Source organism: Rhinatrema bivittatum, chromosome 5 (genome assembly GCF_901001135.1).
Source record: "Rhinatrema bivittatum chromosome 5, aRhiBiv1.1, whole genome shotgun sequence".
Taxonomy (NCBI): Eukaryota; Metazoa; Chordata; class Amphibia; order Gymnophiona; family Rhinatrematidae; genus Rhinatrema; species Rhinatrema bivittatum.
Window position 1 is genome coordinate 52,187,975 of NC_042619.1, and position 27,834 is coordinate 52,215,808.

A 27,834-nucleotide genomic window follows, 5' to 3' on the forward strand; every position below is an offset into this window, starting at 1 on the left:
CGTCATCGCTACAGGTCCCTCACCGGTGTACCCGTTCCCGGGCCACTACAACATCATCTCTGAGTGAGGAATCCTTCGGTGTAACCTGCGCTGCAGGCCACTTCCTCATCATCACTTCAGAGAGACTTCTTCGGTGTACCCCGCTCTGCAGACCATTACTGGATATTTACATCTGAGGCATTCCCTCTGGGTATACCCCTTCTCAGACCTTATCTCCTCCTCCTGCATCCCCTGCTCCGCGGGCTGTGCCTTTTCTACTTTTACAATAAAGACTCTATTCCACAGCTGTGTCTGACGTCCACTGAGACTGTGCCTCCCCAACGGTGAGGCTCACAGGGCTCCTCCCTGTGGGCAGTACCATCTCTCAACCTCGACCCAGGGCCCACACACCTACAAGTCATAACAGATTGCTAACTCCATGGATCCAGCACAGGTCTCAGCAGTTCAGGCCAACCCTGGCCTAGCCCAGCGAATTTCAGAGCAGCAAAAGGTATTAGAGACTTTGGCTAACATCATCAATCAATTAAGCACTCGACTGGACTCTGCCTCGATACCTGCCAAGCCAAGTCCTGCTTCACCTGCACCGCCGTTTCGGCCTCCTGTGCCCTTTCTGGCAACCCTCTCACTTTGCAGGTGACCCCTTATTATGCAGGGGCTTTTTAAACCAGTGCAGCATGCACTTCTCTTTGCAGCCTGCATATTTTCCCAACGTAGTGTCCAAAACTACATACATCTTATCCCTCCTGGACAGAAAAGCCTTGGCTTGGGTGTCACCTCTCTGGGAACGAATGGATCCAATTCTGAATGACTTGCCAGGCTTCCTTGCCCTGTTTTGCTCTGTATTTGATGACCCCGCTCGCAGGACCATCGCTGGGTCTGCACTCCTGCATTTGCAACAAGATTCCAGGTCACTGACCGAATATGTCATTGAGTTTAGGACTCTTTCCTCAGAACTACACTGGGATCTGGGCTGCCTGCGTGCCATATTCATGGAAGGGTTAAGTTCACGCATTAAAGATGAATTAGCCACACGTGAACTTCCTGAGGCATTGGACTCCCTTATTGACCTGGCCAGTGGCATTGATCGTCGTCTGCGTGAGTGGTCACATGAGACTAGAGGGTCCAAGAGGATGTCATCAGGTATTCCATGCATTCGCCAAACACCTACTACCCAGACTGCTCCGTCTCCCAGCACCGAAGAGGAGGAACCTATGCAAAAGGGTCACAGTCATCTATCTGCGAAAGAAAGACATCATCGGCAAAGATCAGGTCTTTGCATGTATTGTGGCCAGCCAGGTCATGCAATGCCCTCCTGCCCACTCTGTCCGGGAAACTCTCAGGCCTAGGACCTGCCGGAGGACTCCTCCTAGGCCTGACCGTACCATCTCTTCCACCAACACTACCTGTCTCCATTAACGCGAACACCGGGGCCAGTGGGAACTTTATACTCAGACAACTTGTGGAACACCAATGAACTGTGGAACACCAATGAATCCCCACCGTTCGGACGCCTACACCCTTGCTACTGTTTTCAATTCATGGTGAACCGTTACCAGGCGAAGTTACTTTTTCCACCATACCAATTCAACTTCGCACCGGGTTGCTATACACAGAGACCATTTCCTTTTTGATCTTAGATAAGGCTATACATCCTGTGGTGCTTGGAATGCCATGGCTACAAATGCACACACCACAATTCGATTGGAGCACCTTACAATTATCCCAATGGGGCAAATCCTGCCAAGGGAAGTATTTAGAAATCGTAACTCCTATGCTTTGACGACAACCACTTCCCTTCCGGGTCTCCCCCAGCAGTATTCCTCTCTTAGTGACGTGTTCTCCAAGAAAGCAGCAGTCACTCTACCACCTCATCGCCCATTTGATTGCGCCATAAACTTGTTACCCAATACTGAACCTCCCAGAGGAAGGGTGAACCCACTTTCTCTGACAGAAACCAAAGCAATGTCTGAGTATATACAAGAGAATTTGGCGAAAGGCTTCATCTGGCCTTCTAAATCTGCCGCTGGAGCCGGGTTCTTTTTTGTGGGAAAGAAGGACGGTTCCCTTCGGCCATGTATAGATTACTGTGGCTTAAATGAGATCACCCTGAAGGACCACTACCCATTTCCATTAATCTCTGAGCTTTTTGACAGGCTCCAAGGGGCCAAAATATTCACTAAATTGGACCTCAGAGGAGCATATAACTTGGTCAGGATACACTGGGGTGACGAATGGAAAACCGCATTTAACACCCGCGACGGCCATTTTGAATATTTAGTAATGAAATTTGGCCTCTGCAATGCCCCGGCAGTATTTCAAAATATGATGAATGAAATCTTTAGGGACATGCTTTACAGCTGTGTAGTGGTATACCTGGATGACATTCTGGTTTTCTCGCAAGACCTACAGAGCCATCATTTGGATGTCGCCAATGTTTTACAAAGACTGAGAGACAACCAGTTATATGCCAGACTGAAAAAATGCTCCTTTCACCAGGACTCTGTTCTCTTAAGAACATAAGAACATAAGAAAATGCCATACTGGGTCAGACCAAGGGTCCATCAAGCCCAGCATCCTATTTCCAACAGTGGCCAATCCAGGCCATAAGAACCTGGCAAGTACCCAAAAACTAAGTCAATTCCATGTTACCCTTGCTAATGGCAATGGCTATTCTCTAAGTGAACTTAATAGCAGGTAATGGACTTCTCCAAGAATTTATCCAATCCTTTTTTAAACACAGCTATACTAACTGCACTAACCACATCCTCTGGCAATAAATTCCAGAGTTTAATTGTGCGTTGAGTAAAAAAGAACTTTCTCCGATTAGTTTTAAATGTGCCCCATGCTAACTTCATGGAGTGCCCCCTAGTCTTTCTACTATCCGAAAGAGTAAATAACCAATTCACATCTACCCGTTCTAGACCTCTCATGATTTTAAACATCTGTATCATATCCCCCCTCAGTCATCTCTTCTCCAAGCTGAAAAATCCTAACCTCTTTAGTCTTTCCTCAGAGGGGAGCTGTTCCATTCCCCTTATCATTTTGGTAGCCCTTCTCTGTACCTTCTCCCTCGCAATTATATCTTTTTTGAGATGCGGCGACCAGAATTGTACACAGTATTCACGGTGCGGTCTCTCCATGGAGCGATACAGAGGCATTATGACATTTTCCGTTTTATTCACCATTCCCTTTCTAATAATTCCCAACATTCTGTTTGATTTTTTGACTGCCGCAGCACACTGAACCGACGATTTCAATGTGTTATCCACCATGACACCTAGATCTCTTTCTTGGGTTGTAGTACCTAATATGGAACCCAACATTGTGTAATTATAGCATGGGTTATTTTTCCCTATATGCATCACCTTGCACTTATCCACATTAAATTTCATCTGCCATTTGGATGCCCAATTTTCCAGTCTCACAAGGTCTTCCTGCAATTTATCACAATCTGCTTGTGATTTAACTACTCTGAACAATTTTGTGTCATCTGCAAATTTGATTATCTCACTCGTCGTATTTCTTTCCAGATCATTTATAAATATATTGAAAAGTAAGGGTCCCAATACAGATCCCTGAGGCCCTCCACTGTCTACTCCCTTCCACTGAGAAAATTGTCCATTTAATCCTACTCTGTTTCCTGTCTTTTAGCCAGTTTGCAATCCACGAAAGGACATCGCTGCCTATCCCATGACTTTTTACTTTTCCTAGAAGCCTCTCATGAGGAACTTTGTCAAACGCCTTCTGAAAATCCAAGTATACTATATCTACCGGTTCACCTTTATCCACATGTTTATTAACTCCTTCAAAAAAGTGAAGTAGATTTGTGAGGCAAGACTTGCCCTGGGTAAAGCCATGCTGACTTTGTTCCATTAAACCATGTCTTTCTATATGCTCTGTGATTTTGATGTTTAGAACACTTTCCACTATTTTTCCTGCCACTGAAGTCAGGCTAACCGGTCTGTAGTTTCCCGGATCGCCCCTGGAGCCCTTTTTAAATATTGGGGTTACATTTGCTATCCTCCAGTCTTCAGGTACAATGGATGATTTTAATGATAGGTTACAAATTTTTACTAATAGGTCTGAAATTTCATTTTTTCAGTTCCTTCAGAACTCTGGGGTGTATACCATCCGGTCCAGGTGATTTACTACTCTTCAGTTTGTCAATCAGGCCTACCACATCTTCTAGGTTCACAGTGATTTGATTCAGTCCATCTGAATCATTACCCATGAAAACCTTCTCCATTATGGGTACCTCCCCAACATCCTCTTCAGTAAACACCGAAGCAAAGAAATCATTTAATCTTTCCGCGATGGCCTTATCTTCTCTGTGCCCCTTTAACCCCTCAATCATCTAACGGTCTAACTGACTCCCTCACAGGCTTTCTGCTTCGAATATATTTGAAAAAGTTTTTACTGAGAGTTTTTGCCTCTACAGCCAACTTCTTTTCAAATTCTCTCTTAGCCTGTCTTATCAATGTCTTATATTTAACTTGCCAACGTTTATGCTTTATCCTATTTTCTTCTGTTAGATCCTTCTTCCAATTTTTGAATGAAGATCTTTTGGCTAAAATAGCTTCTTTCACCTCCCCTTTTAACCATGCCGGTAATCGTTTTGCCTTCTTTCCACCTTTCTTAATGTGTGGAATACATCTGGACTGTGCTTCTAGAATGGTATTCTTTAACAATGACCACGCCTCTTGGACATTTTTTACTTTTGCAGCTGCTCCTTTCAGTTTTTTTCTAACAATTTTTCTCATTTTATCAAAGTTTCCCTTTAGAAAGTTTAGCACGAGAGCCTTGGATTTGCACACTGTTCCTCTTCCAGTCATTAAATCAAATTTGATCATATTATGATCACTGTTGCCAAGCGGCCCCACCACCGTTACCTCTTTCACCAAGTCCTGTGCTCCACTGAGAATTAGATCTAAAATTGCTCCCTCTCTCGTCGGTTCCTGAACCAATTGCTCCATAAAGCTATCATTTATTCCATCCAGGAACGTTATCTCTCTAGCGTGTCCCGATGATACATTTATCCAGTCCATATTGGGGTAATTGAAGTCTCCTATTATTATCGCACTGCCAATTTGGTTAGCTTCCCTAATTTCTCTTAGCATTTCACTGTCCGTCTCACCATCTTGACCAGGTGGACGGTAGTATACCCCTATCACTATAGTCTTCCCCGACACACAAGAGATTTCTACCCATAAAGATTCAATTTTGTATTTAGTCTCATGCAGGATGTTTATCCTGTTGGACTATATGCCATCCCGGACATAAAGCGCCACACCTCCTCCTGAGTGCTCCTCTCTGTCATTGCGATATAATTTGTACCCGGTATATCGCTGTCCCATTGGTTATCCTCTTTCCACCATGTCTCTGAGATGCCAATTAAGTCTGTCATTCACTGCTATACATTCTAATTCTCCCATTTTTCTTCTTAGACTTCTGGCATTAGCATACAAACATTTCAAAGTTTGTTTTTTGTTTGTATTTTCATTCTGCTTTTTAATTGAGAGGGATAGGCTATGTGGTCTCCAGTCGGGGGTTCCAAATGGATCCACAAAAAACCAAGAGTATCCGGGATTGGCCGCAACCGACAGATCTTAAGGCACTGCGAAGATTCTTGGGTTTCACTAAATACTGCAGGTCGTTCATCCACCATTACTCTACACTGACTGCTCCTCTCACAGCCATGACTCGAAAAGGAGCCAACCCCTCACAGTGGTCTCCTGAAGCAGTGACCACCTTCTAAGAGCTCAAGGAGGCGTTCCTACAAGGGCCGTGCTTGCACCACCCGGATCCCTAGCAACCCTTCATCGTTGAAGTGGACGCTTCTGACATCAGTGTTGGTGCAGTCCTTAGCCAACACTCAGCCAATCATACCTTGCACCCATGCTCGTTCTTCTCTCGACGCTTCTCCCCTGCGGAGCATAATTACGGAATAGGGGACAAGGAATTGCTGGCGATTAAATTAGCCTTCGAAGAATGGCGTCCATGACTCAAGGGAGCGCAACACCAAATCACGGTTTACACCGATCACAAGAACCTTGAGTACTTACATCATGCTCAACGCCTGAGCCACAGACAGGCCCGCTGGTCTCTATTTTTTATCCGGTTTAATTTTCTCTTGCAAAACCGGCCAGCTGATAAAAAACACCCGAGCCAATGCACTCTCTCATTCTTTTACCACGGAAGATGTTCCAGATACTCCACGCCATATCATTGACCCTACGAGGGTGCTCCTCTCCGCTACACACATGGTCCCAGCTGGAAAGACGGTGGTTCCCCGACCACTCAGAAGAAAGATCCTCATATGGGCACACGATTCTCTGCTCACAGGCCATCCCGGACAAGCTAGAACACTTTCTACTCTGCAAAGGTTCTACTGGTGGCCAACCATGCAGAAAGACATTCATGCATACGTGGAATCGTGTCCTACCAGCGCCCGTCAAAAGCCGCCGGCAGGTCGTCCTTGGGGGCTTCTTCAACTACTCTCTGCACCCAGCGAACCGTGGACACACATAGCCACGGATTTCATTGTTGATCTACCTCTTTCCTGTGACAACAACACCATCTGGGTCACTGTGGACCACTTTTCAAAGATGGCAGATACATCGGGCCTTTTCCAGTACTTTGCCACCTGGGTCCAGTTACTTACAGCCTTCAATTACCCACTTCATTTAAGATCCACAACGCCTTCCATATCTCTCTCTTAAAGATGCTCATCGTGTTTGAATTCTCAAGGAAACCACCTGAACCCCAACCTGTAATGGCTGAAGAGGATATCACCTAACAGGTAGAAGACATCTTAGATGTAAGGAAGCGCGGAAGGCATTGGGAATATCTCATATCATGGGAAGGATTTGGTCCTGAGGAGACTAGTTGGGAGCCCGCAAACAACATCCTCGACAAGGAACTAAGCAGACACTTCCACACTTCTCATCCTCGGAAACCAAAACCCCCGGGGGGGCCCTAAGAAGGGGGGTACAGTTACACCCGTTGGTCACAGACGGCTGTGACCACTAATGTTCACCTCTTTTTATGCAGCCCTGGCATCATTGGGGAAAGTGGCGGCCTCCACTAGCTACCGCCGACCTCCCTGGTATTCCCGGGACTGCATGGGTGCTGCCGACCGCCATCTTGCTCATAGGATCACTTAGGCGCGCGCGCAGGCCAGTATTAAGCACGTCATAACGGGAACCTCGGGGGCATGCCTTCCAGATGACGTCTACACTCTGCTGTACATAAGCTGCCTCGCCCTGCCTATGAACGAGTTAGCAAGGAGTTCCCTCATTGCTGAATTCGCTTCTCTCGTACGGACTTCCTGTACCCAGAGCGGTGTGAGACGCTCTGGGTATCCGCTCCTCAGGGGCATTCCTCGTCTCTGGCTTTCCGCTCCTTGGAAAGCCTTCTGCCTTGGACTGCGGTCTGTTCCTGTGCTCCGGGACCTCTCCTGGAACTATCACTCTGTGAGTACCTTGACTTCATGGACTACTACTGAACCAGCTTTACTGTGAGATCCTCTCCGGTGTACCCCGTATCTCGGGCCACTACCGTGCCAGCACTAGTGAGGAGCCACCTTGGTGTACCCTGCGCTGCAGGCCATTGCCACGTCATCGCTACGGAAACCTCTCTGGTGTACCCTGGGTCTCAGGCCAATACCATGCCTGCTCTTGTGAGGAACATCTTCGGTGTACCCTGCGCTGCAGGTCATTGCCACTTCATCGCTACAGGTCCCTAACCGGTGTATCTGTACCCAGGCCACTACAACATCATCTCTGAGTGAGGAATCCCTTGGTGTACCCTGCGCTGCAGGCCACTTCCTCATCATCACTTCAGAAATACTTCTTTGGTGTACCCCACTCTGCAGACCATTACCGGATATTCATGTCTGAGGCATTCCCTCTGGGTATACGCCTTCTCAGGCCTTATCTCCTCCTCCTGCATCCCCCGCTCTGCGGGCTGTGCCTTTTCTACTTTTACAATAAAGACTCTATTCCACAGCTGTGTCTGACGTCCACTGAGACCACGCATCCCTGATGATGAGGCTCACAGGGCTCCTCCCTGTGGGTGGTACCATCTCTCACCTCGGCCCTGGGCCCATACACCTACAAGTCGTAACACCAGCATTCTTCCGGCTTTAGCTATCGCCTTGTCACATTGTTTCGCCGTCTTCAGATCACTAGACACTATCACCCCAAGGTCCCTCTCATGCTCCATGCACAACCACCCTTCACCTCCCATCATATACAGCTCTTTTGGATTATCGCCCCCCAGATGCATGACTCTGCACTTCTTGGAATTGAATCCCGGCTGCCATATCTTTGACCACTCTTGAAGCTTCCTAAAATCACTTCTCATTCTCTCTACTCCTTCTGGCGTGTCTACTCTGTTGCAGATCTTAGTATCATCTGCAAATAGACAAACTTTACCTTGTAGCCCTTCCACAATGTCGCTCACAAAAATATTGAACAGAACAGGTCCCAACACCGATCCATGTGGCACTCCACTTAACACCTGTCTCTCCTCAGAGTAGGTTCCATTCACCATCACACACTGTCTTCTGGCCTGGATTACAGTTTGTAATCCAGGCCACCACCTTGGCACTCATTCCCAAGCTTCTCATTTTATTCATAAGCCTCCAGTGTGGGACTGTATCAGAAGCTTTGCTGAAATCCAAGTAAATCACATTGAGCGCTCTTCCTTGATTCAGTTCTTTAGTCACTCAGTCAAAAAAAAATCAATAAGATTTGTCTGTCAGGACCTTCCCTTAGTAAATCCATGCTGCCTGGGGTCCAGCAATTCTCCTGACTGTAGATGGTTCAGTATCCTTTCCTTTAGCTTACTCTCCATTAATTTACCCCCCTACAGAGGTAAGACTAACCAGCCTGTAGTTTCCTGCCTCCTCTCTGAGTTGTATCGAACCTGACACCTATAAAGTTCAGGTGTGGGGACGGAATCAGCTGGGATTTGGGGTAATTGATTAGAAACCTCAACGTCTCCAAGATCCGAATGGTGGCTTGCAAGGACTGCAGCGCTCCTTGCCTGGAGGCGCCCTTGACGAGCCAGTAGTCCAGGTAGGGGGAAAACTGTACTTGCCACCTCCTCAGATATGCAGCCACTTTTGCAAGGCACTTTGGGAAGACACGGGGTGGCGAAGCCAGACCAGGTAGGGAAACACCTGCACTCGCCGCCTCCTCAGATATTCAGCCACTGCTGCAAGGCACTTTGGGAAGACACAGGGTGCCGAAGCCAGACCGAAGGGCAGCACCCTATTCTGAAAATGGTGTTCGCCAATCACAAACCGGAGGTACCTCCGGCGCTGGCAATTCCTACGTGAGCATAGGCATCTCGTAGAGGTCCTGTAGAGAGGGTGGAGGTTGAGAATGGGGATCAGCTGAAGTGCAGGGGAAGGTGAGGAGGAGTGACCGCACCCCTGCTAATTAATATTGGTCATCCTCTGGGGTCATGTTAATTTTCAAGTGCTAAAATGGGGTCATGTCAGCTAAACGTTTGGGATGCACTGCTGTAAAGGTTAGAAATATTTTGGGTATTTAGCGTATCATCCTTTGCTGGTGAAGACAAAACTGTATGTTTTTGCACTGGTAACATAGGAAAATTAGTCCTTACCTGCTAATTTTCGTTCCTGTAGTACCACGGATCAGTCCAGACTCCTGGGTTTTGCCTCCCCTCCAGCAGATGGAGACAGAGAAGTTTTAACGGACTCCATCCTATACCCCTGAGGTGCCACCTAGAGTCTGTCAGTATTACACTGTACCCAAGCAGAGAAAATTTCCCCCCCCCCTCATAGAGCAGAGGGAATGAAAACTGGTAACATGAACGAAAACATGGCTATTCTCCTACCCTTTGAAAGTGGGTGCACAATATCAAAATGCATTGACTAAATCTGCAGAATATGACCATCAACTGGCCGAGCAGACTCTCCATTTCCCCCTGGGTGGGACTCTGGACTGATCTGTGATACTACAGGAACGAAAATTAGCAGGTAAGGACCAAGTTTCCTTTCCCTGTACGTACCCGGATCAGTCCAGACTCCTGGGATGTACCAAAGCTTCCCTAGCCAGGGTGGGATTGAGAGAGTCCTGCTCGGAGAACACTGGCCCCAAAGGAATCGAACTCTGGAGCCCGGACATCTAGACGATAATGCCTAGCAAACGTGTGTGGAGATTTCCACGGAGCTGTTCGACAAATCTCCTGCGGCGACACCTGCTGTCATTCCGTCCATGAAGTCACCTGCGATCTAGTAGAATGAGCCTGGAGACCGACCGGAATCGGACGGCCCTGAACTAGGTAAGCCGAAGCAATAGCTTCCTTCAGCCAGTGTGCAATGGCGGCCCTTGAAACTTTCTGACCCTTCCTGGGAACACTCCATAGTACAACAGATGGTCCGAAAGAAGGAAACCGTTCATGACCTCCAAGTATCGTATCGGCACGCGTCTGACGTCCAACTGTCTTAACTCCCTAGACCCAGAAGTAGAAAGATCTAGGCCCGCCAAGGACGGGAGCTCCACTGTCTGATTCAAATGAAAAGAGAACACTACTTTCGGAAGAAAGGAGGGAACAGTTCGTAAAGAAACTCCTTTGTTAGAAATCCTTAAGAAGGGCTCCCGACAAGATAAGGCCTGTAGCTCCGAAACACTCCGCACCGATACGATAGCCATAAGGAAATCGACCTTCAATGTCAGATCTTTCAAGGTCGTCTGCTTCAGCAGCTCGAAAGGTGCATTACAAAGGGCACGGAGAACCAGGTTGAGCTTTCACGAAGGACAGGGTTTCCGAATAGGAGGACGCAGATGTTTAATGCCATGCAGAAAATGAACCACACCCGGATGAGATGCTAGAGTGAGGCCCTAGACCTTTCCCTGAAAACTACCAAGGGCTGCCACCTGAACTTGTAGGGAATTGAAGACTAGACCTTTTACTAGACCTGCCTACAGAAAGGCCAGAACATCCGGAATAGTAGCCCTGGATGGCTTCACCACATGGTTCAGGCACCAGTCCTCAAATACCCCAAACTCTGACGAGGCTATGGAGGTAGAAGTTTTACGGGACTGCAAAAGCGTAGTAATCACCTCCTCTGAGTAACCCTTATTTCTCAATCTCCGCCTTTCAAAAGCCATGCTGCTAGACAAAAGCGATCTACCTCTTTGAAATAAATGGGACCTTGTCGCAGCAGACTCAGGGATGGATGAAATATCAGCGGGCCGTCTACCACCAGATTGAGAAGGTCCGCAAACCACGGGCGCCTCAGCCACTCTAGAGCGATGAGTATCACCTTGCCCGAATGAGCCTCGATGCGGCGTAGAACCTTGCCAACAACAGCGGAAAGACGTACAACAGAATGTCCTTTGGCCAGGGAAGCCCCAGAGCATCTACACCTTCTGCTCCTGGCTCTCTTCCCACTCTCCTGGATCCAACTGGTGGCAGCTGAGAAAATTGGCCTTCACATTGTCTACTCCGGCAATGTGAGAGGCTGCTATCCTGTACAGGTGCTGTTCTGCCCAGCTGATTAAAAGTTGAGCCTCCATTACCACCGGACGACTCAGAGTCCCACCCTGATGATTGATGCAAGCCACCATCGTCACATTGTCTGAGAGAATCCGCACTGATCTCCCCTCTACTAAGGGAAGGAGGGTCTGTAGCACCAACTGAACTGCTCTGGTCTCCAACCGATTGATTGACCAAGAAGACTCAGACCTCATCCACTGACCTTGCACTGCCGTTCCTCGACAAACTGCTCCCCACCTGGAGAGGCTGGCATCGGTGGTTACCACTATCCAGGAGGGAATTTCTAAATCCACACCCCATCGTAAATTGTCTGGACACAGCCACCAAAGAAGACTGGACCGTGCCGAATCCTTCAGTGGGAGGAGAAGATGAAACTGTTCGGAGAGCGGATTCCACCGGGAGAGCAAGGCTGACTGAAGAGGATGCATATACGCAAAGGCCCAGGGCACCAGTTCAAGAATGGAAGCCATCGAACCAAGGACCTGCAAATAATCCCATGGGACAAGGCATGGATCGCAAGGACTCCACCTGAGTGAGAAGCTTGGGCAATATTTCCTCAGTAAGGAAAACCTTTCCCAAGATCGTGTCAAACCGAGCACCCGAAAACTCCAAGGACTGGGAGGGAACCAGGTGACTCTTGTCGGGGTTGACCACCCAACCCAACGAGCTCAACATCTGTAGCATCCTCTGCACTGCTGCCCTGCAAAGGTGTTCTGACTTCGCTCAAATCAGCCAATCGTCCAGGTAGGGGTGTACCAAAATCCCCTCCTTTCACAGGGCTGCTGCCACAACCACCATCACCTTGGTGAAGACTGTGGGCGCCTTCGCCAGACCGAACGGTAGCGCGCAAAATTGAAAATGATGCCCCAGGATCACAAACCGCAGATATTTCTCATGATCTGGGCATATAGGAATGTGCAAGTAAGCTTCGTCAGATCTAGAGATGCTAGGAATTCCCCTTTGTGTACAGACGCTATAACCGAGCGAAGAGTTTCCATCTGAAAACAAGGCACCTTTAGAGTCCGATTGACTCTCTTTAAGTCTAGGATGGGACGGAAGGTTCCCTCCTTCATGGGTACCATGAAGTAGATGGAGTAGCGCCCTCGCCTGAGCTCTCCTGCGGGTACTGTAACCACCGCAGAGTGTCCTATACCGACTGGAGTTTTTGGTGGTACCCGCATGGGGAAACCATGTACCGCTCATGGATCGGCCAAGCAAAATCTAACACGTAACCGTGTTCTACTATACTGAGGGCCCACTGATCTGAGGTTAACTTGGTTCACTCTTCTAGAAAAAGGGATAACCTCCCTCCTATTCTTGGGACGGAAGAGTGGACCGGCCTCGCTTCATTGCACTGACTTGGGACCCCCATGAGATTGTGGGGCTCCAACTCTGGCAGGCCGGTGCCCTCGAAAGGACTGATTCCAAGAAGATTGGCGGCCGGAACCCTGTTGAAAGGACGAACCGGCGGAATGTGAAGAGCAAAACCGGCGATTTCCCCGAAATCTCACCCGTTGAGGAAAGGATCCTCTCGTCCTGGGTCTATCCTTCTGCAACCTATGGACTTTATTCTCCCCCAGAGATTTTATCATGTCCTCCAATTGTTGCCCGAAAAGCAGCTTACCCTTGAAGGGTAAGGAACTCAGTTGAGCCTTAGAGGAAACATCTGCAGCCCAGTATCTAAGCCAGAGGAGCCTGCAGGCTGACGTGGCTGAGACCATAGTCCTGCCAGAAGTCCGCAACAGGTCATAAAGTGCAACAGCACTGTAAGCTACCGCTGCCTCCAGGCACCCTGCTTGCACTGCCTCACTCGTAGAAAAGGATACTACAGCTTGCAAATCCTGAACCCAGCAGAGACTGGCTCGCAGCATGAAACTGCTGCACATAGCTGCCGGACTCCTAGGGCCGAAACCTCAAAAATCCTTTTAAGCTGCAACTCTAATTTGCGATCCTGCAAATCCTCCAGGGCAGTGGCTCCTGTTACCGGGATGGTGATTTTCTTGGTCACTGCCGAGAGCACGGCGGCCACCTTAGGGACCTTAAGGAGGTCCAACGCTTCCTCCGGAAGTGGGTATAACTTGTCCATAGCCCAACTTACCTTTAAACCAAGGTCCGGAGTGACCCACTCCTTAAACAAAAGATCCATAACCGACATATGAAAATGGAAAAGATCGAGCTGGACCCCTGAGGCCCACCATTACCATCACCGGATCCGTAGCCCCAAACCTTGAGTCCTCCGGAGGAACCTCAATGCTCAGCTCCTCCAGAATGTCCTGGATAAGTGGACCGAGCTCATCCCTTCTGAACAGGCAGACCACTTTGGGATCATCACCCTCCACTAAAGGCGCGTCTACTGGCTTGGCCAGCTGGAGCTGGTGATCCTGATCCGCATCCGGTCCCTCACCAGGGGCTTGCAGAGGAGACTCGCCTTCATCCACCCCGTCCGTATCTGAACTGTCCACCTGACATGAAAAGGACCGGAGAGGGTGTTTGGCCTTGGGGGCTTCTATGCCACTGTGTGACTTGGTACTCTTGTGGAGTGATGAAGCTCCTGTCCCATCCCCCAGTGACAGCGGGACCTCACGGGGTACCTTAGTACCCTGGCTCTTTGCTGCTTTTCGTGCTTTGAAGGCTTTATGCAGCAACAAAGCAAAATCAGAGGAGAATGAGGAAGGAGACTCATCCAAGTCCTTCCCCTGTTCCTCCTCTGAGGAAGAGATCTGCACTGCCTGCAAGTCGCCCCCCCAGGGGCAGCAGGACACGGCGAAAGAGGTGGCGGAGAGCTCCCCTCCCCCAGGGTAGCCTTCTCCTGCTCCCTGAGCATTCGTAGTAAGGCTTCAGTACCTGCGCTGAGGAGAAAAGGGTCCTGAGGCTGCCGCAGCAATTCTGCCTTCCCAGAGTCCCTGCGTGCTTTGGAGCTGCTGCGATACGATTTCGCCGGAATCGGCTTCCCCGAAGAGCTTTCCCCTCAAGCACCCGGTACAAACTCCGGCCTGCAGGCCACACCATGCGGCATGATCCCCGAGCTAAATTAAGATCGGGGCCCGAAAGAAGAACCAGCACGACCAAGACAAACCCCCGGAAGCTCATAGGAACTGAAAAGGACAGCGGAAACAGCATCGGAAGGAAGGAGGGCCGAAAGAGAGCCCTAGGCCGGCTCAGAAATTAAATAAATCACCTCAGTGTTGTTTTTTTTCCTGTGTGCAGATCTTCAGAGGGTGAGTGAACTAGGCTCCCCGGTATCACCCTCAGCCACGAGCAGTTACAGGGCTCCCAACCCTCTGCTCCAGAGCCTCTCTTACCAGGGGGGATGGTCCCACCAGGACCTAACAACCCAGTGGGAAGCTTAAAGGGATACCATCTCGCTTTTTTTTTTTTTTTACTAAATTCTTGTCCTTTCTTTTTTTTTTTTTTTTTTTAAGATTCCCTAAGGAACGAATGCCAACAAAACTAAAAACCTAACACTAAACCCAGACTAAAGGTTTTGCTTCTCCACCATCTGCTGGAGACAGAGAAATACTGACAGACTGTAGGTGGCACCTGAGGGGTATAGGACGGAGTCCGTTAAAACTTCTCTGTCTCCATCTGCTGGAGGGGAGGCAAAACCCAGTAGTCTGGACTTATCCGGGTACGTACAGGGAACGTATATTTTTTACTTTTTACTGTGTACATTCAGCTAAATTTTAAATCCCCTGTGCGTGGGAAAAACGGGGGTTATGCGCCTTAATTGGAGCAGACTGGGAGGGAACTAGGGGAGGCCCAATCTTGTTGCCGCACGAAACGTGCAAATTTTTACCCGCCCCCCCCCCCTTGCATGCGCCGCCCTGGATTTTATAACATGCGCGCGCACATGGACGCACGCTCATATTTTTAAAAAAATCTACCCCTTTATGTTTGCATGTCAGTCATAAAAATAAAGTAAGGGTGGCTGCTTACAGGCCCAGCATTATAAGCAGTCCCAAATTCTCCACCCTCTCTCTGGCTGGCCCACACAAACAGAGGAGAGCTTGCGCTCATGGTCCGTGGAGCTGCCTTCCTCTGCTCCCCATGCCCGTGTTTCTTATGTAAGGAGAAAGCACATGCTCCGGGTTGTGGGAGGGGGGTAGCGACTGGGTGGACTGTGAGCGCAAATACTCCCTACTCGGGCCCTGCTGCTTGTGCCGCTTCAGTCAGTGATGCATTATGGGAGGGAACAAGGGCTGACGCTGGACCAACACTATGGCAGGGAGCTGGAATCAGGGGGGGAGAAGGTGGAAGTGGTCATCTCTAGTAGGGGAAGGTTTATATTTATAGAATTTGTAACCCAACTTTCCAAAATATATGCGCAAAGCAAGGTAGAAAAATATTCAGTTACTTCTTATTAGCCTTAGAGTTTACTACAGAATTTGGCACAATTATATTTTTTTGGTGGATTTGATATTTTTGCAATAGTTTTTGAGTAGGTCCCAAATGGAAACATTTGGTTATCAATGCTCTGTGGTAGAGAAAGGAGTTGCTTAGTGGTTAGAGCCATAGGCTGTGAAGTAGGGAAACCAGAGTTCAAATTCTGTTTCTCCTTCTAACATCCCAATTGATCTTTAGCAAGTCACTTAATCTGTCATTACCTCAGGTACCTACTTAGGAGCCAATTCAGTAAAGTGCGCCCAGCCTAGCGCACAGGTTTATATGCGGTTAGACGCACATTTTGGACACACTAGACTAGCACTAGATTAGCGCGTCAAAAACACGAGCCCAAATAAATGGGTAGCCAATAGCGCCCATCGCATGTAAATTCCATGTAGATGAGGCTATTAGCTATTACCCCCGATGCAGAAAATCGCTGGGCGCCCAATGCACATTTTTTAACGTGGAAAGTTTAACTCCAGCTCTGCAGGCGGCATGAAGTCAATCCACGAGTCAAGGGACACTTTAATTTACTGCTTGCGGTATTGAAAAATAAATGTATATTGGCTTGACTTTAAAAAAAAAACAAAACTCTTCTAGATGCATCATTTAAGACGCCCATAGCAAGGGGCGCTTAGCTATGGGCGTCTTCAGCAATCTCAGCAAAATCGGCCAGAAGAAATGGGGTAAAAAACAGATGCTCGTACTGAGCGCCCGTTGCAGTTGTGGGCACCCGATGCTGTTGAGTACTAGGAACGCACAATTCTCCCCTAGCTCTCCATAGCACCAATCCATGCATTTTTCAGATGCTGCATCAAGTTGGCTAGTGCCCTGCAGTCTCCATTCACAGACTGCAGGGCATGACCCCGATGAAGGCGGGTTTATGCGTGTATTTGATAGAGACTGCGTATACTCTGCTTATACAAAAACTTACTTGCGGGCACAGTATGCAATCACCTGACATCACCATCAGTTCACCTTCCATGCAAAAACTGCAGACAGTAAATAGCTGCACTTTCACTTCCGTGACTCAATTAGCAGGTAAAAGTGTGCATACAAGCTTAGTAATGTATGAGCGAATACTGATCTCAAAATAGTAACTTGTCCAGTTGCACAAACCTCCCTGCCCCAGAATGCCCATAAACTGCCCCCTTTTCAGTTTAACGGTCACATGCAACACTTCTAGTCAATGCATACTTTGTGATCTTGCGAAACACTACTCACGCACGTACTTTCTTCTTGTGCACGTAGCGTCCAGTTCTTATATGCATAAACATTTTGAAAATTTACCCAACCCCCCCCATAATTACACATGTAGATAAGAATTTTTTGCTTCTTTTAAATTCAGTTAACGTAGTCCAGAGATTTGGAGTGACACTAGAAAAGTCCCTCTCCCTAGTTGTAACCAAACAAACAACAGCTAGAGAGGGCATGCACAAACATATCTCAGTAACTGATTGAAATTGGGAGGCTTCTGCCAAGCCAGGTGTGGCCCCACCTAGTCCTGCTTAGAATTAGGTGGAAGAGCTGCAGGATCCTGCAAAAAGAGGTGAGGAGGAGTTAGAGAGACAGCAGAGGGAAAGAAGAGAAGGAGATAACAGAGAGAAAAAGAAACAAAAAAAAAAAAAGAGGCGGGGAGAGACATAGAAGAGGGCTAAAAGGGAAAGTGAGTGGATAAAAGGTGATGGAACAGGGATTTTGAGGGGGCAGGTAGAAGAGAGACAGGAAGATTTGTCTTGTCCAAAGTGAGCCTCTCCCCCCTCTCCACAGTTCATACTGCAGAGCCAGGGTTGACACCTTTAGTGCAGAGCTTCTCCTGTACTGGCGGTGTCATGGCAGAGTTTTTCCTGTGCCTCCTTGCTTTGCCTGACAGGCTCAGCATGATCCTCCTCCCTGGGCTCAGTGCTTGCTGCTTCGGCCCCTCCCTTCCCCATCCCATGGCAACCAGACAGCCCTGAGAAAGACCAGAGGGGAGGGGGAGGGGCAGGTGCAGGGAGCCCGCACAGCAGCCGTGAATGGTAGAGAGGAGCCTCTGCTCGCTGTTCAAGCCCCTCCCCACTCCTCACCCCCTCCTGCTTTCTGGGGTGCAGGGCTCTTCTCTGCTGTGTTATGTTTGCTTGGAGAGTGGCTGCCACAGGCCTTAGATGTCGGTGTTGCAGGGTGTTGGGACTCGTATTCTGACCGCACAGTAAGCAATCAGCCAGAGATGCAGCCAGATGAGAATGTTTTGTGAGAAGGGAAGGGGTGAATGCTTGTAGGGGGGAGGCAGGGGGATGCTGATACCGTTTTATGCACTGCTGCTGCTGCTGACTGAGGTGAGGGGGGCAGGGAGAGGTCTGGAAGGAAAAGCTGGACCATACTAGGGGAGAGGGGGGGGGATCCGGTATGAAGGAGAAGAAGGGAAGTACCAGGTGGGGGCAGGAGACAGGAGAGAAAGAGAAGACCAGGAACTGAGGAAGAGGAAGAAAGGAGAAAGGCCCTGGGTAAGAGGCAGGGTGATGAAGAGGGAAGGAGGACCCAGAATAGAGAGAGAGGACCAGTTACTGGGAACATACAGATGGGGAAATGAATCAGGAATAGAAAGAGAGGGGATGAGAGAGGATCCTGGATTTAAAGGTAGGGGAATTTGGGGTCATGATGGAAGAGAAAAGGAATGAGGAATGGAGAGAGAGTAGGAGAAAAAGGACTAAGAATGAGGAAAGGAGAGCATCGAGGAAAGCAAAGTATTTAAATATCCTCTCAAGGAAAGAGGAGACCAGATAGAGAGGGGAAAACAAAAAAGGAGCAGAGAGCAGACCTGAGAATGAGGGGGAAAAAATCTGCAATCAGCCAGAAAAGCAAGTCAGAGACATCAAAAGTTGGAAACTTTTATTACATGATAGAGAATATTAATATTGAACCCGGATGCTAGTTCCATATCTTGAATTTCTGTTTTTAATGGAACACTGTTATGATGCCATAAGATCTACTGCAGGGGATTTCCTTTCAAGGCCCTTCACATTACGTTTAGTTTTCTCATATTAAAGTCATTTGCACACAGCACTGATGATAACAGCATAAATGAGTATTAAAGTCAGTACGGAATAAAACACATGGGGGGTATTTGGTGGTTTCCAGCAATTCTCTTCTACTGATAAAATGCAAAGGATGATTTAAAGTCTTCACAGTTGTGTATTTCACTTTCAAGGTGCTATGGGTGCTTTTAACAAGTTTGTGACTTTTTATAGTCTTTCTCAAAGTCAGATGTTAAATCCAGTTTTAGCGCTTTCATTTAATGATTTCTTCCCGCTCATTGGATACAGGGCAAAGCCTTGGTGCTTCCCTCCAATACAGACGAAGTATCAAAGATGGGATTCATTTTATGTAATCATTTCTCTCCTACCTCCTTCTTGTAGCTTTCTCCTCTGTCTCTCCTTTTACAGTATCAGGGTGATACTTCTTACTCCTCTTCTTCCAATCTTTAGTAGATGTTAACCTGGGCCCTGGATGGGTCCAACACCTCTCCTCTCTCTCCTCTGTCCACGGGATGGCTGAAAGTCATCCTCTCCTTGGATCTTGATCATCACAGATTCCTCTTGCATGAAGGGAACCCCTCCCATTTGATTGAAGAGCAAAATTAAATAAGCTTAACTGAGTCCCAAGTAAGTGGGAACTTCAAACTTAATTAAATTAATGAAAGATTAAAGGATGGACTGGGAGGATGGAAAGAAACTCCCATCCAGACAATAGCTCTCCATGGAGCCATAACTAATTCACTAGGAAAAAGAAAAAGAAAAAAAAACCCACCTCAGAGGACAGCCAAGACATGCTGACTGTGCAAAAGCAAAAAAGAATCCACACAGTAAAATGATGTCAAGCTTCTGTAAGCCAGAGGGACTCACCATCACCAACTCCCACATGGGCGAGCTCCAAACCCACAAGATTACTTCTTTGTCTCTCCCACCACAATGGTATCCTCCTATAACTAAATCCTAGTAGGGGGACTAACAGGATCCCTACGTTAATAATTAATCAGTATAAAATAAGTATCTGACCTGGACATGTCTCCCACATAAAGGTTACGTATTGGGAAGAGTTGAATTTTGTTGGCTCATTTTGACTTTCTGATATATAATTATCTTTTTGTATGTAGGACATAACCCACCAGCATGAAGCTTTCATATATTGGGCCCCCAAAATATTTTGTGGTAACAGCATTTATAGAATGTGCTTTTGGGGTGTACTTTGAGTGTAGATTACTGCAATTTTCCACGGGGACAGTCCACCAGACTTTTTCCCTCCTACCAAAATGAACTTCTTGTCCCAAATTCACCATCAGAAACTCTGGTAATCTTACCCTATCTCCCTCTTTCCCACTGGAAGGAGAAAGGCACTGCTTCTTACCTGCTTGCATCTCTCCTGCCAGCTTCAATCTGAGGTTGAATGTGTGGGGACCCTGTAATCTGACAGGATTGGCTGGTTTCTCACGTACAGATGTCACAGATTGATGCAGGCAGAATGTGTACACACTGGGAAAAAAAAAGTGTTCTCCTGCTGCCAGTGTGTGGGGGTGGGGGAGGAGTGATAATTGTGCAAAATGTGGTTTGATGTGCTACAAAATAAAAAAAGGTTGGGAAGCACTGCCATAGTGAACAGAGGCTAAGCACAATGCTGAGTTCTGGGTGTGTTTGTAAGTGCACTTCTTCTTGGCTGGGTTGTAAAGAATTGCCTCCGGCATGAAAGAAGCTCTGCAGAACTGAGACTTTCCAGTTGCTCTAGATAAAGCTGCTTGGTGACTTACAGCTCATATTTATGCATTCTCCTGGTTACAAATCACATTTTGTTTATGGATATTTGTTTACAGCACCACCCCCTGCTAGGAGGTTAGAAGGGAGTGTCCTCGGGAATAATGCAAGAAGGCATCTCTTCACAGAGAAGGCAGAGGATGCATGGAGAAGCTTCCCAATGGAGGCTGTGGGGGGACAAAAAAAACGGTAGCAAAATTGAAAAGTGCGTGGGAGGACAGGCACACAGTGTCTGTCATGGTTTGTAAAATAAGGGTGAAACCTGAGATCAAGAGTAGTCTGCGCTATTGCAGTGAGAAGGGAAAATGAGCAGCCTGGATGGACCTTTGCAGCATTTCTCTGCCATCCTATTCTGTGTTTACAGTCTTGTTCTGCTCTTTGATGATGTCTGCTTCCGAAAGACTCTGCCTGAGTCTTACATTCTGCTCCCTGGATATTTTTTTCCTCTTGTTGAACCAGTTTAGTTCCCTTGCTTCATCCACATACCTTAATGAGAACTCAGCTGCAGGTAAAGCCGAATGTCTTTATAAGAGTTCAAGATAATCCTTCTGCAGAAACAGTCACATTGCATTATAGAATGATGTGCATTAGTAATATTGCTGATTCCAAAGGCTTTTTTTTTTTTAACTGAAAAAGCTAAGTGAAAAAAAAAAAACCATTAGCATAGTCTTCCCTTCACTAGTATAGTGGAGTGGAGGAGTAGCCTAGTGGTTAGAGCAGTGGGCTACAGACCAGGGTTCAAGTCCCACTGTTGCTCCTTGTGACCTTGGGCAAGTCACTTTACCCTCCATTGCCTCAGGTATAAACTTAGACTGTAAGCCCTCTGTGGATAGGGAAATACCTACAATACCTGAATGTAATCCACTTTGAAGCACTGAAAAAAGTGTGAAAAGTGGAATATAAATCTAAATAAATAAAATATAGTACTGTCATTGACTTTAAATATAACCCTTTTCTTAATATTTCAGGAGAAATAAACATATACAGGTGGAATGTGCCAGAAAGATCAGGTCCAGGCAGTGATGACCCCAACTGTATTAGCTGGGTTTACTATTCGTCTGCGAACTTTGTGAAGGTACAGTCCAGTGATCATAGTTGCAGGTTATGCATGGGAAATTGTGCTTGTTTTACTGCATGAAAGGTTACCAGAGAATGTTTTCTTTATCATGCATTAAAACCTCCAGAGGAGGAGCTGTGTGGCCTGTAGTAGCAGAAATGACCCAGAGATGGTGGCACTTAGATACTAACAGATATATCGAGGCATAGGCTGTCGGAGATGACAACGTGCACACTTGTCCTTGAAAGCTTATGCCTCAATAAGTCTGATAGTCTACAACATGTCTCCAGCCTCTGTGTTATTGAGTAGTGGAAGATGACTTTTACTCATGGACCCAAACATACCAAAGCTGTAGATGCCTTGTTGGAGTGGATTGCTCAGAAACTGATCAGGTCAAAAATATAAAGGGTATGTTCTTCAGATACTATTTAAGAAGAGTAGGGAAGCCTTTGAGTGCTGGCAAGTATTAAAGGAAATTCGGGGCCAATGTACTATGCCATGTTAAAACCAGCTGCTTAATGCCCATTAATATGGTCATTCTAACCAGGGCATTTTCTGGTGCAAAACACTATGTTAAACGGCCAACATTGGCTCCCATAAGTCCCACCTGGCAGAATCAGGCTCATCTAGGCCAATCGTTTCTCACCTGTCCCTTCAGGCCAGTATCCCCACCTAATTAATCATCTACTATAGTAGTTGAAGGGGGCAGGAGAGCATTCCTGCTCTTTGGCTCCGCCATTCAAAATGGCACTGGCTGACCTCACGTGGTTCTTAGAATTTCAGCAGGGAGAAGGGCTGCAGGTGTTGGCCTTCAAGGGAAGGGAGAATGCTCTGTAGAGAGGGGGGTGTGGAGCCCAGAGATTTTCTTGTTGGGGGAGGAGTGATTGGGGGCTGGAAGAGCTGCATGCCTTGCCAGGGTTGGGCATGCCTCCGTGCCAACTAGTCTCTGCACTTTGAGCCAGTTAGCACAGGGGATGTAAAAATGCAGATCACGCATATAGTAAATGGCCTGTGCTTCTTTTAGCACATGACCTTTACTTTGTGCATGCTCTTCCTCTCATTTATTTATTTATTTATTTATTTAAAGTTTCTTTTATACCGATGACCGTTTACACATCGCATCGGTTTACAGTTAAAAAGGAACAAATGGGCAGAACCCTTACATATAACACACTAAATATTTTTAGCATTCCATTTAGTGATTTTGCCCCTTTGAGACCTACCAGTGTTCTGTCCGATTTGCTGAAGAGGAGGATAATACTTGCACAATTTTACATATTTGCATAACATGTCCCCCTTAAAGCCCCACATTCAACTGTTGAGTGGATGTTCCTTGCACAAGTGAGCGCCAATGTTACGATGAATCTGTGATAAAAATATTTTGGCTGCCATTAGCAATTTTTGCTGCCTAATAAAATATTTTACTTGTGTGTCTGCAAGGACCTGTAAACATCTTAATCTAATTACAGGACATGTACAGTGGCCTGGTTGGCCCATTAATAACCTGTAGAAGAGGAACATTAAACAACAAGGGTTTGAGGAAAGATGTGGATCGAGAATTTGCTTTGCTGTTCATGATGTTTGATGAAAATGAATCCTGGTACTTGAATGAAAATATTGCCAACTATCTTCATAAGGATCCCAAGGATTTTGAGGGAAAGGAAGACTTTACGGAAAGCAACCTACTCCATGGTGTGTACGAGACCATTGATTTACTAGCTGTTCCTTATTAGGCAGGATGGGTTTCCATTTTAAGTCACAAACCCATTTTCCAGATCTGACCTCTCAAGAAAAATTCATCTAGTCCAATGCATTTCAATGGGAGGTAAACATGTCTCTTATTTCTCAGATTTGAAATGTTAAAAACCCCTTGGTTTATTGTTCAGTTCAGTGTAAGCAGCAGTCCAAATACCGATAAAGCCATGAGTTAAAGGAAACTTGATTCTTACCTGCTAATTTTCATTCCTGTAGTACCACAGATCAGTCCAGACTCCTGGGTTTTGCATTCCTGCCAACAGATGGAGACAGACAAAGTTTTACTGAAGCTGTACTTAACATAGTGTACCATCTGCAGTCCCTCAGTATTGACCTGTATCCAAGCCAAGATGAAATCCCAAACTGAAGCACTAATTGTACCTCCCAATGAACAGGAGCCGGTGATGTAACCAACTGAAAATTGATCCTTAAAGAGGATATAGAACAAAACAAAACAGCATGATAACCTCCAATAACTCTGCAGCATATAAACAGCAGAATGATTTGAAGACTCTCCTTTCCTCAACACTGGGCAGGTCTCTGGACTGATCTGTGGTATTACAGGATTGAAAATTAGCAGGTAAGAACCAATTTTCCCTTCCCTGTATGTACTCAGATCAGTCCAGACTCCTGGGATGTATGCAAGCATCCCTAGACTGGATGGTACCCCGAGAGTCCCGCTCACAGAACATTCTCTCCAAAACTCCCAAGCAATAGTATCTGGCAAAAGTGTGTAGCAATTTCCAAGTTGCTGCCCTGCAAATTTCCTGTAGAGATGCTTGCTGTGCCTCGGCCCAGGAGGCCGCCTGAGCATGTGTTGAATGCGCCCTCGACCCTTTAGGCATTGGGCAACCTGTAGATATGTACGCCGAATCAATTGTCTCTTTAAGCCATCGAGGTGGTCTGATCTTTGAAAATCATTTGTAACCTTCAGATAGCACAACAATGCCTTCCCCACATCCAACAGCCTAAGCTCTCTTGCATGAGGTGAGGAATTCAAATCCAGAAACACCGGAAGCTCCACCGTCTGATTGATATAAAACAGTGAGACCACTTTGGGCAGGAAGGAAGGCACCGTACGCAATGACACCCCCGACTCCGAAATCTGAAGAAAAGGATCCCAACATGACAAAGCCTGGCTCTCTGAAATCCTCCTGGCCGAGTATATAGCAACCAGGAAGACCACCTTCAGTGTCAAGTCCTTCAAAGATGCCCTTCTGAGTGGCTCATATGGAGCCTCACACAATCCCTTAATGACCAGTTTAAGGTTCCAGGATGGACACGCCTTCCTATCCGAAGTCCGCAAACTCTTTGCTCCCCTCAGGAATCGTATCACATCTGAATGTGCCGACAGAGCATGGCCCTGCAAGCTACCTCAAAAACAACTCAAAGCAACTCAAAACAACTCTGTACCTTTAGAAGTTATAAGCCAGACCCTTAACCAAACCTCTCTGAAGGAAATTCAAAATGTGCAATACTGTGCACTCCGTTGGCAATTCACCAAGAGTCAAAGACCTTCCAAACGCAAACATAAGCTAAAGATGTGGAAGACTGCCTGGTCTGCAACAATGTGGTAATGACTGACTCGGGATAACCTTTCTTCCTCAGCCTTCTCCTCTCAAAAGCCAGGCTGAGAGACCGACTCACGGTCCTGATCCGAAAATATTGGATCTTGGTGGAGAAGATCCAACAGATGACCGAATCTTAGAGGCCCGTCTATGGCTTTGTTTACAAGATCTGTGAACCATGGATGATGAGGCCACGATGGAGCCACCAGAATCACATTTCCTGAATGTTTTTCTGTCCTCCATATCACCTTGCCCACTAGCGGCCAAGGAGGAAACACATACAGAAAACTCCTTGGGACCACAGTAGCACCAGGGCATCAATATCCTCCATTTCTTGCTCCCTCCTCCTGCTGAAGAAATGGGAGTCCTTGGCATTCCATTTTGTCGCCATCAGGTCCAGATTGGGGGGGGGCCCCATCTGTTGTGAATTAGACTCATGGCCCTTTCTGACAACTCCCATTCTCTGGGGTCCAACGTCTTCCGACTGAGAAAGTCCGCCTGAACATTGTCTACCCCGACAATGTGAGAGACCACTATTCACTCCAAGTGCTGCTCCGCCCAGACCATCAACTCCTGAGCCTCCTGAACCACTGCCTAACTCTTGGTACCTCCCTGTCGGTTGATGTAAGCCACCGTCAACACATTGTCCAACAAAACTCTGACTGGACGTCTGCGTACCAAAGGTAGAAAAACACGTAAAGCAAGTTTGACCGCTTTGGTCTCTACTCTATTGATAGACCAACCAGCCTCTTTCTTCAACCACTGGTCCTCTGCCAACTGATCCTGACACATCGCGCCCCAGCCCGAAAAACTAGCATCGATAGTAACTAGCACTCAATCCGGAATCTCTCGCTGTACACAACATTCCAGACTGGAATGCAGAAGCCACCACAGAGGCTCTCCCTGACTTCTCCCTCGAGTGGGAGATGAAAATGAAGCTCCTCCGATAACGGATTCCACCTAGATAGCCCTCTGAAGAGACCACATGTGAGCGAAAGCCCAAGGGGCTAATACCAACATGGATGCCATGGAGCCCAGGACCTACAAATAGTCCCATGCTCTGAGAATCTGCAGTTCCAGCAGGTGCTGGATCTGCCCCTGCAATTTCAAGATCCTCTCTTCCATCAGGAACACCCTTTCTTCCTGCGTCTCGAACCGAACGTCCGATACTTCAGGGTCTGGGAAGGGGTGAGATGACTCTTCGCCAAGTTCACCACTCAACCTAACTACTGCAAGCGTCATAGCACCTTCTGCACTGACTGCAAGCAGAGATCCTCTGACTTTGCATGGATCAACCAGTCATCCAAGTATGGATGTACCAGCACCCTTTCCCTTCATAAGGTCACTGCCACCACCATCATCACCTTGGTAAACATGCACGGTGCTGTTGCCAAACTGAATGGAAGTGCCTGAAACTGGAAATGCTCTCCTAGAATCATAAAGTGGAGAAATCCCTGGTGTTCTTGTCTGATGGCTATATGCAGATAAACTTCTGTTAGAACTAATGACGCCAGGAACCCTTCTTTTCATTCCACCACAATCACTGACTGCAGAATCTCCATGTGAAACCATGGTATTTTGAGGGCTATATTCAACCTTTCCAGGTCCAGAATTGGGCGAAAAGAACCTTCCATCTTTGGCATCATGAAGTAAATGTAGTACCTCCCAGTCTTTTGCTCTCTTTGCAGAACCGGCACTATGGCTGCCAACCGTCTGAGGCGATCCACAGTACTTTGGACCGCTACGCACTTGGAAAGAGGACCACAAGGAGGACTCTAGAAAGGCATACTGAATGGGACGAGCAAATTCTAATGCATAGCAATCTTTTACCACACTTAAGACCCACTGGTCCAAGGTAATCTTGGCCCACTCCTCGAAAAAGAGTGTTAGATGCCTGCCAACAACCGGAACCGAAGAGTGGACTAGCCTCATTTCATTGTGAGGACTTCGCTGCTCCTGCATCCGCATTGTCCCTGGATGGCCTTCTGCCACCCCAAAAGGACTGACCCCCAAGACTGAGATCTTCCTGCGGGCTGCTTTTGAGGCCCACCGGACCCCTTAGCTTGGCGAAATCTCCACCTGTCTTGAAACCTAGGGCAAGCCAAGAAACCGTCTCTTCCTTTTGGCTTATTCTATGGCAACTTATGCACCTTAGAATCCCCCAGATGCTTCATGATGTGTTCTAGGTCCTACCGATCAACAACTTGCCCTTGAAGGGCAAAGCCGTAACTGAGCTTGAATACTGTGTACAATTCTGGTCGCCGCATCTCAAAAAAGATATAGTTGCGATGGAGAAAGTACAGAGAAGGGCGACTAAAATGATAAAGGGGATGGAATAGCTCCCCTATGAGGAAAGGCTGAAGAGGTTAGGCCTGTTCAGCTTGGAGAAGAGACGGCTGAGTGGGGATATGATAGAGGTGTTTAAAATCATGAGAGGTCTAGAATGGGTAAATGTGAGTTGGTTATTTACTCTTTCAGATAATAGAAGGACTAGGGGGCACTTCATGAAGTTAGCATCTGGCACATTTAAAACGAATCGGAGAAAGTTCTTTTTCACTCAACGCAAAATTAAACTCTGGAATTTGTTGTCAGAGGATGTGGTTATTGCAGTTAGTGTAGCTGGGTTTAAAAAAGGATTGGACGAGTTCTTGGAGGAGAAGTCCATTACCTGCTATTAATTAAGTTGACTTAGAAAATAGCCACTGCTATTAATAGCATCAGTAGCGTGGAATAGACTTAGTTCCCATGCAGATCA

At 47.2% G+C, this 27,834-nt stretch overlaps 1 protein-coding gene across 3 annotated transcripts in view; it reads left to right on the forward strand.

Moving 5' to 3' along the window:
• HEPHL1 (hephaestin like 1) overlaps positions 1 to 27,834 on the forward strand; it is a 181,602-nt gene that overhangs the window by 124,891 nt on the left and 28,877 nt on the right. For all 3 annotated transcript variants that reach the window (XM_029602335.1, XM_029602336.1, XM_029602337.1), the window contains exons 15-16: positions 21,668 to 21,774; positions 23,226 to 23,448. In XM_029602335.1, the coding sequence (XP_029458195.1) occupies positions 21,668 to 21,774; positions 23,226 to 23,448 (330 nt within the window). The remainder of the gene's footprint in view (positions 1 to 21,667; positions 21,775 to 23,225; positions 23,449 to 27,834) is intronic.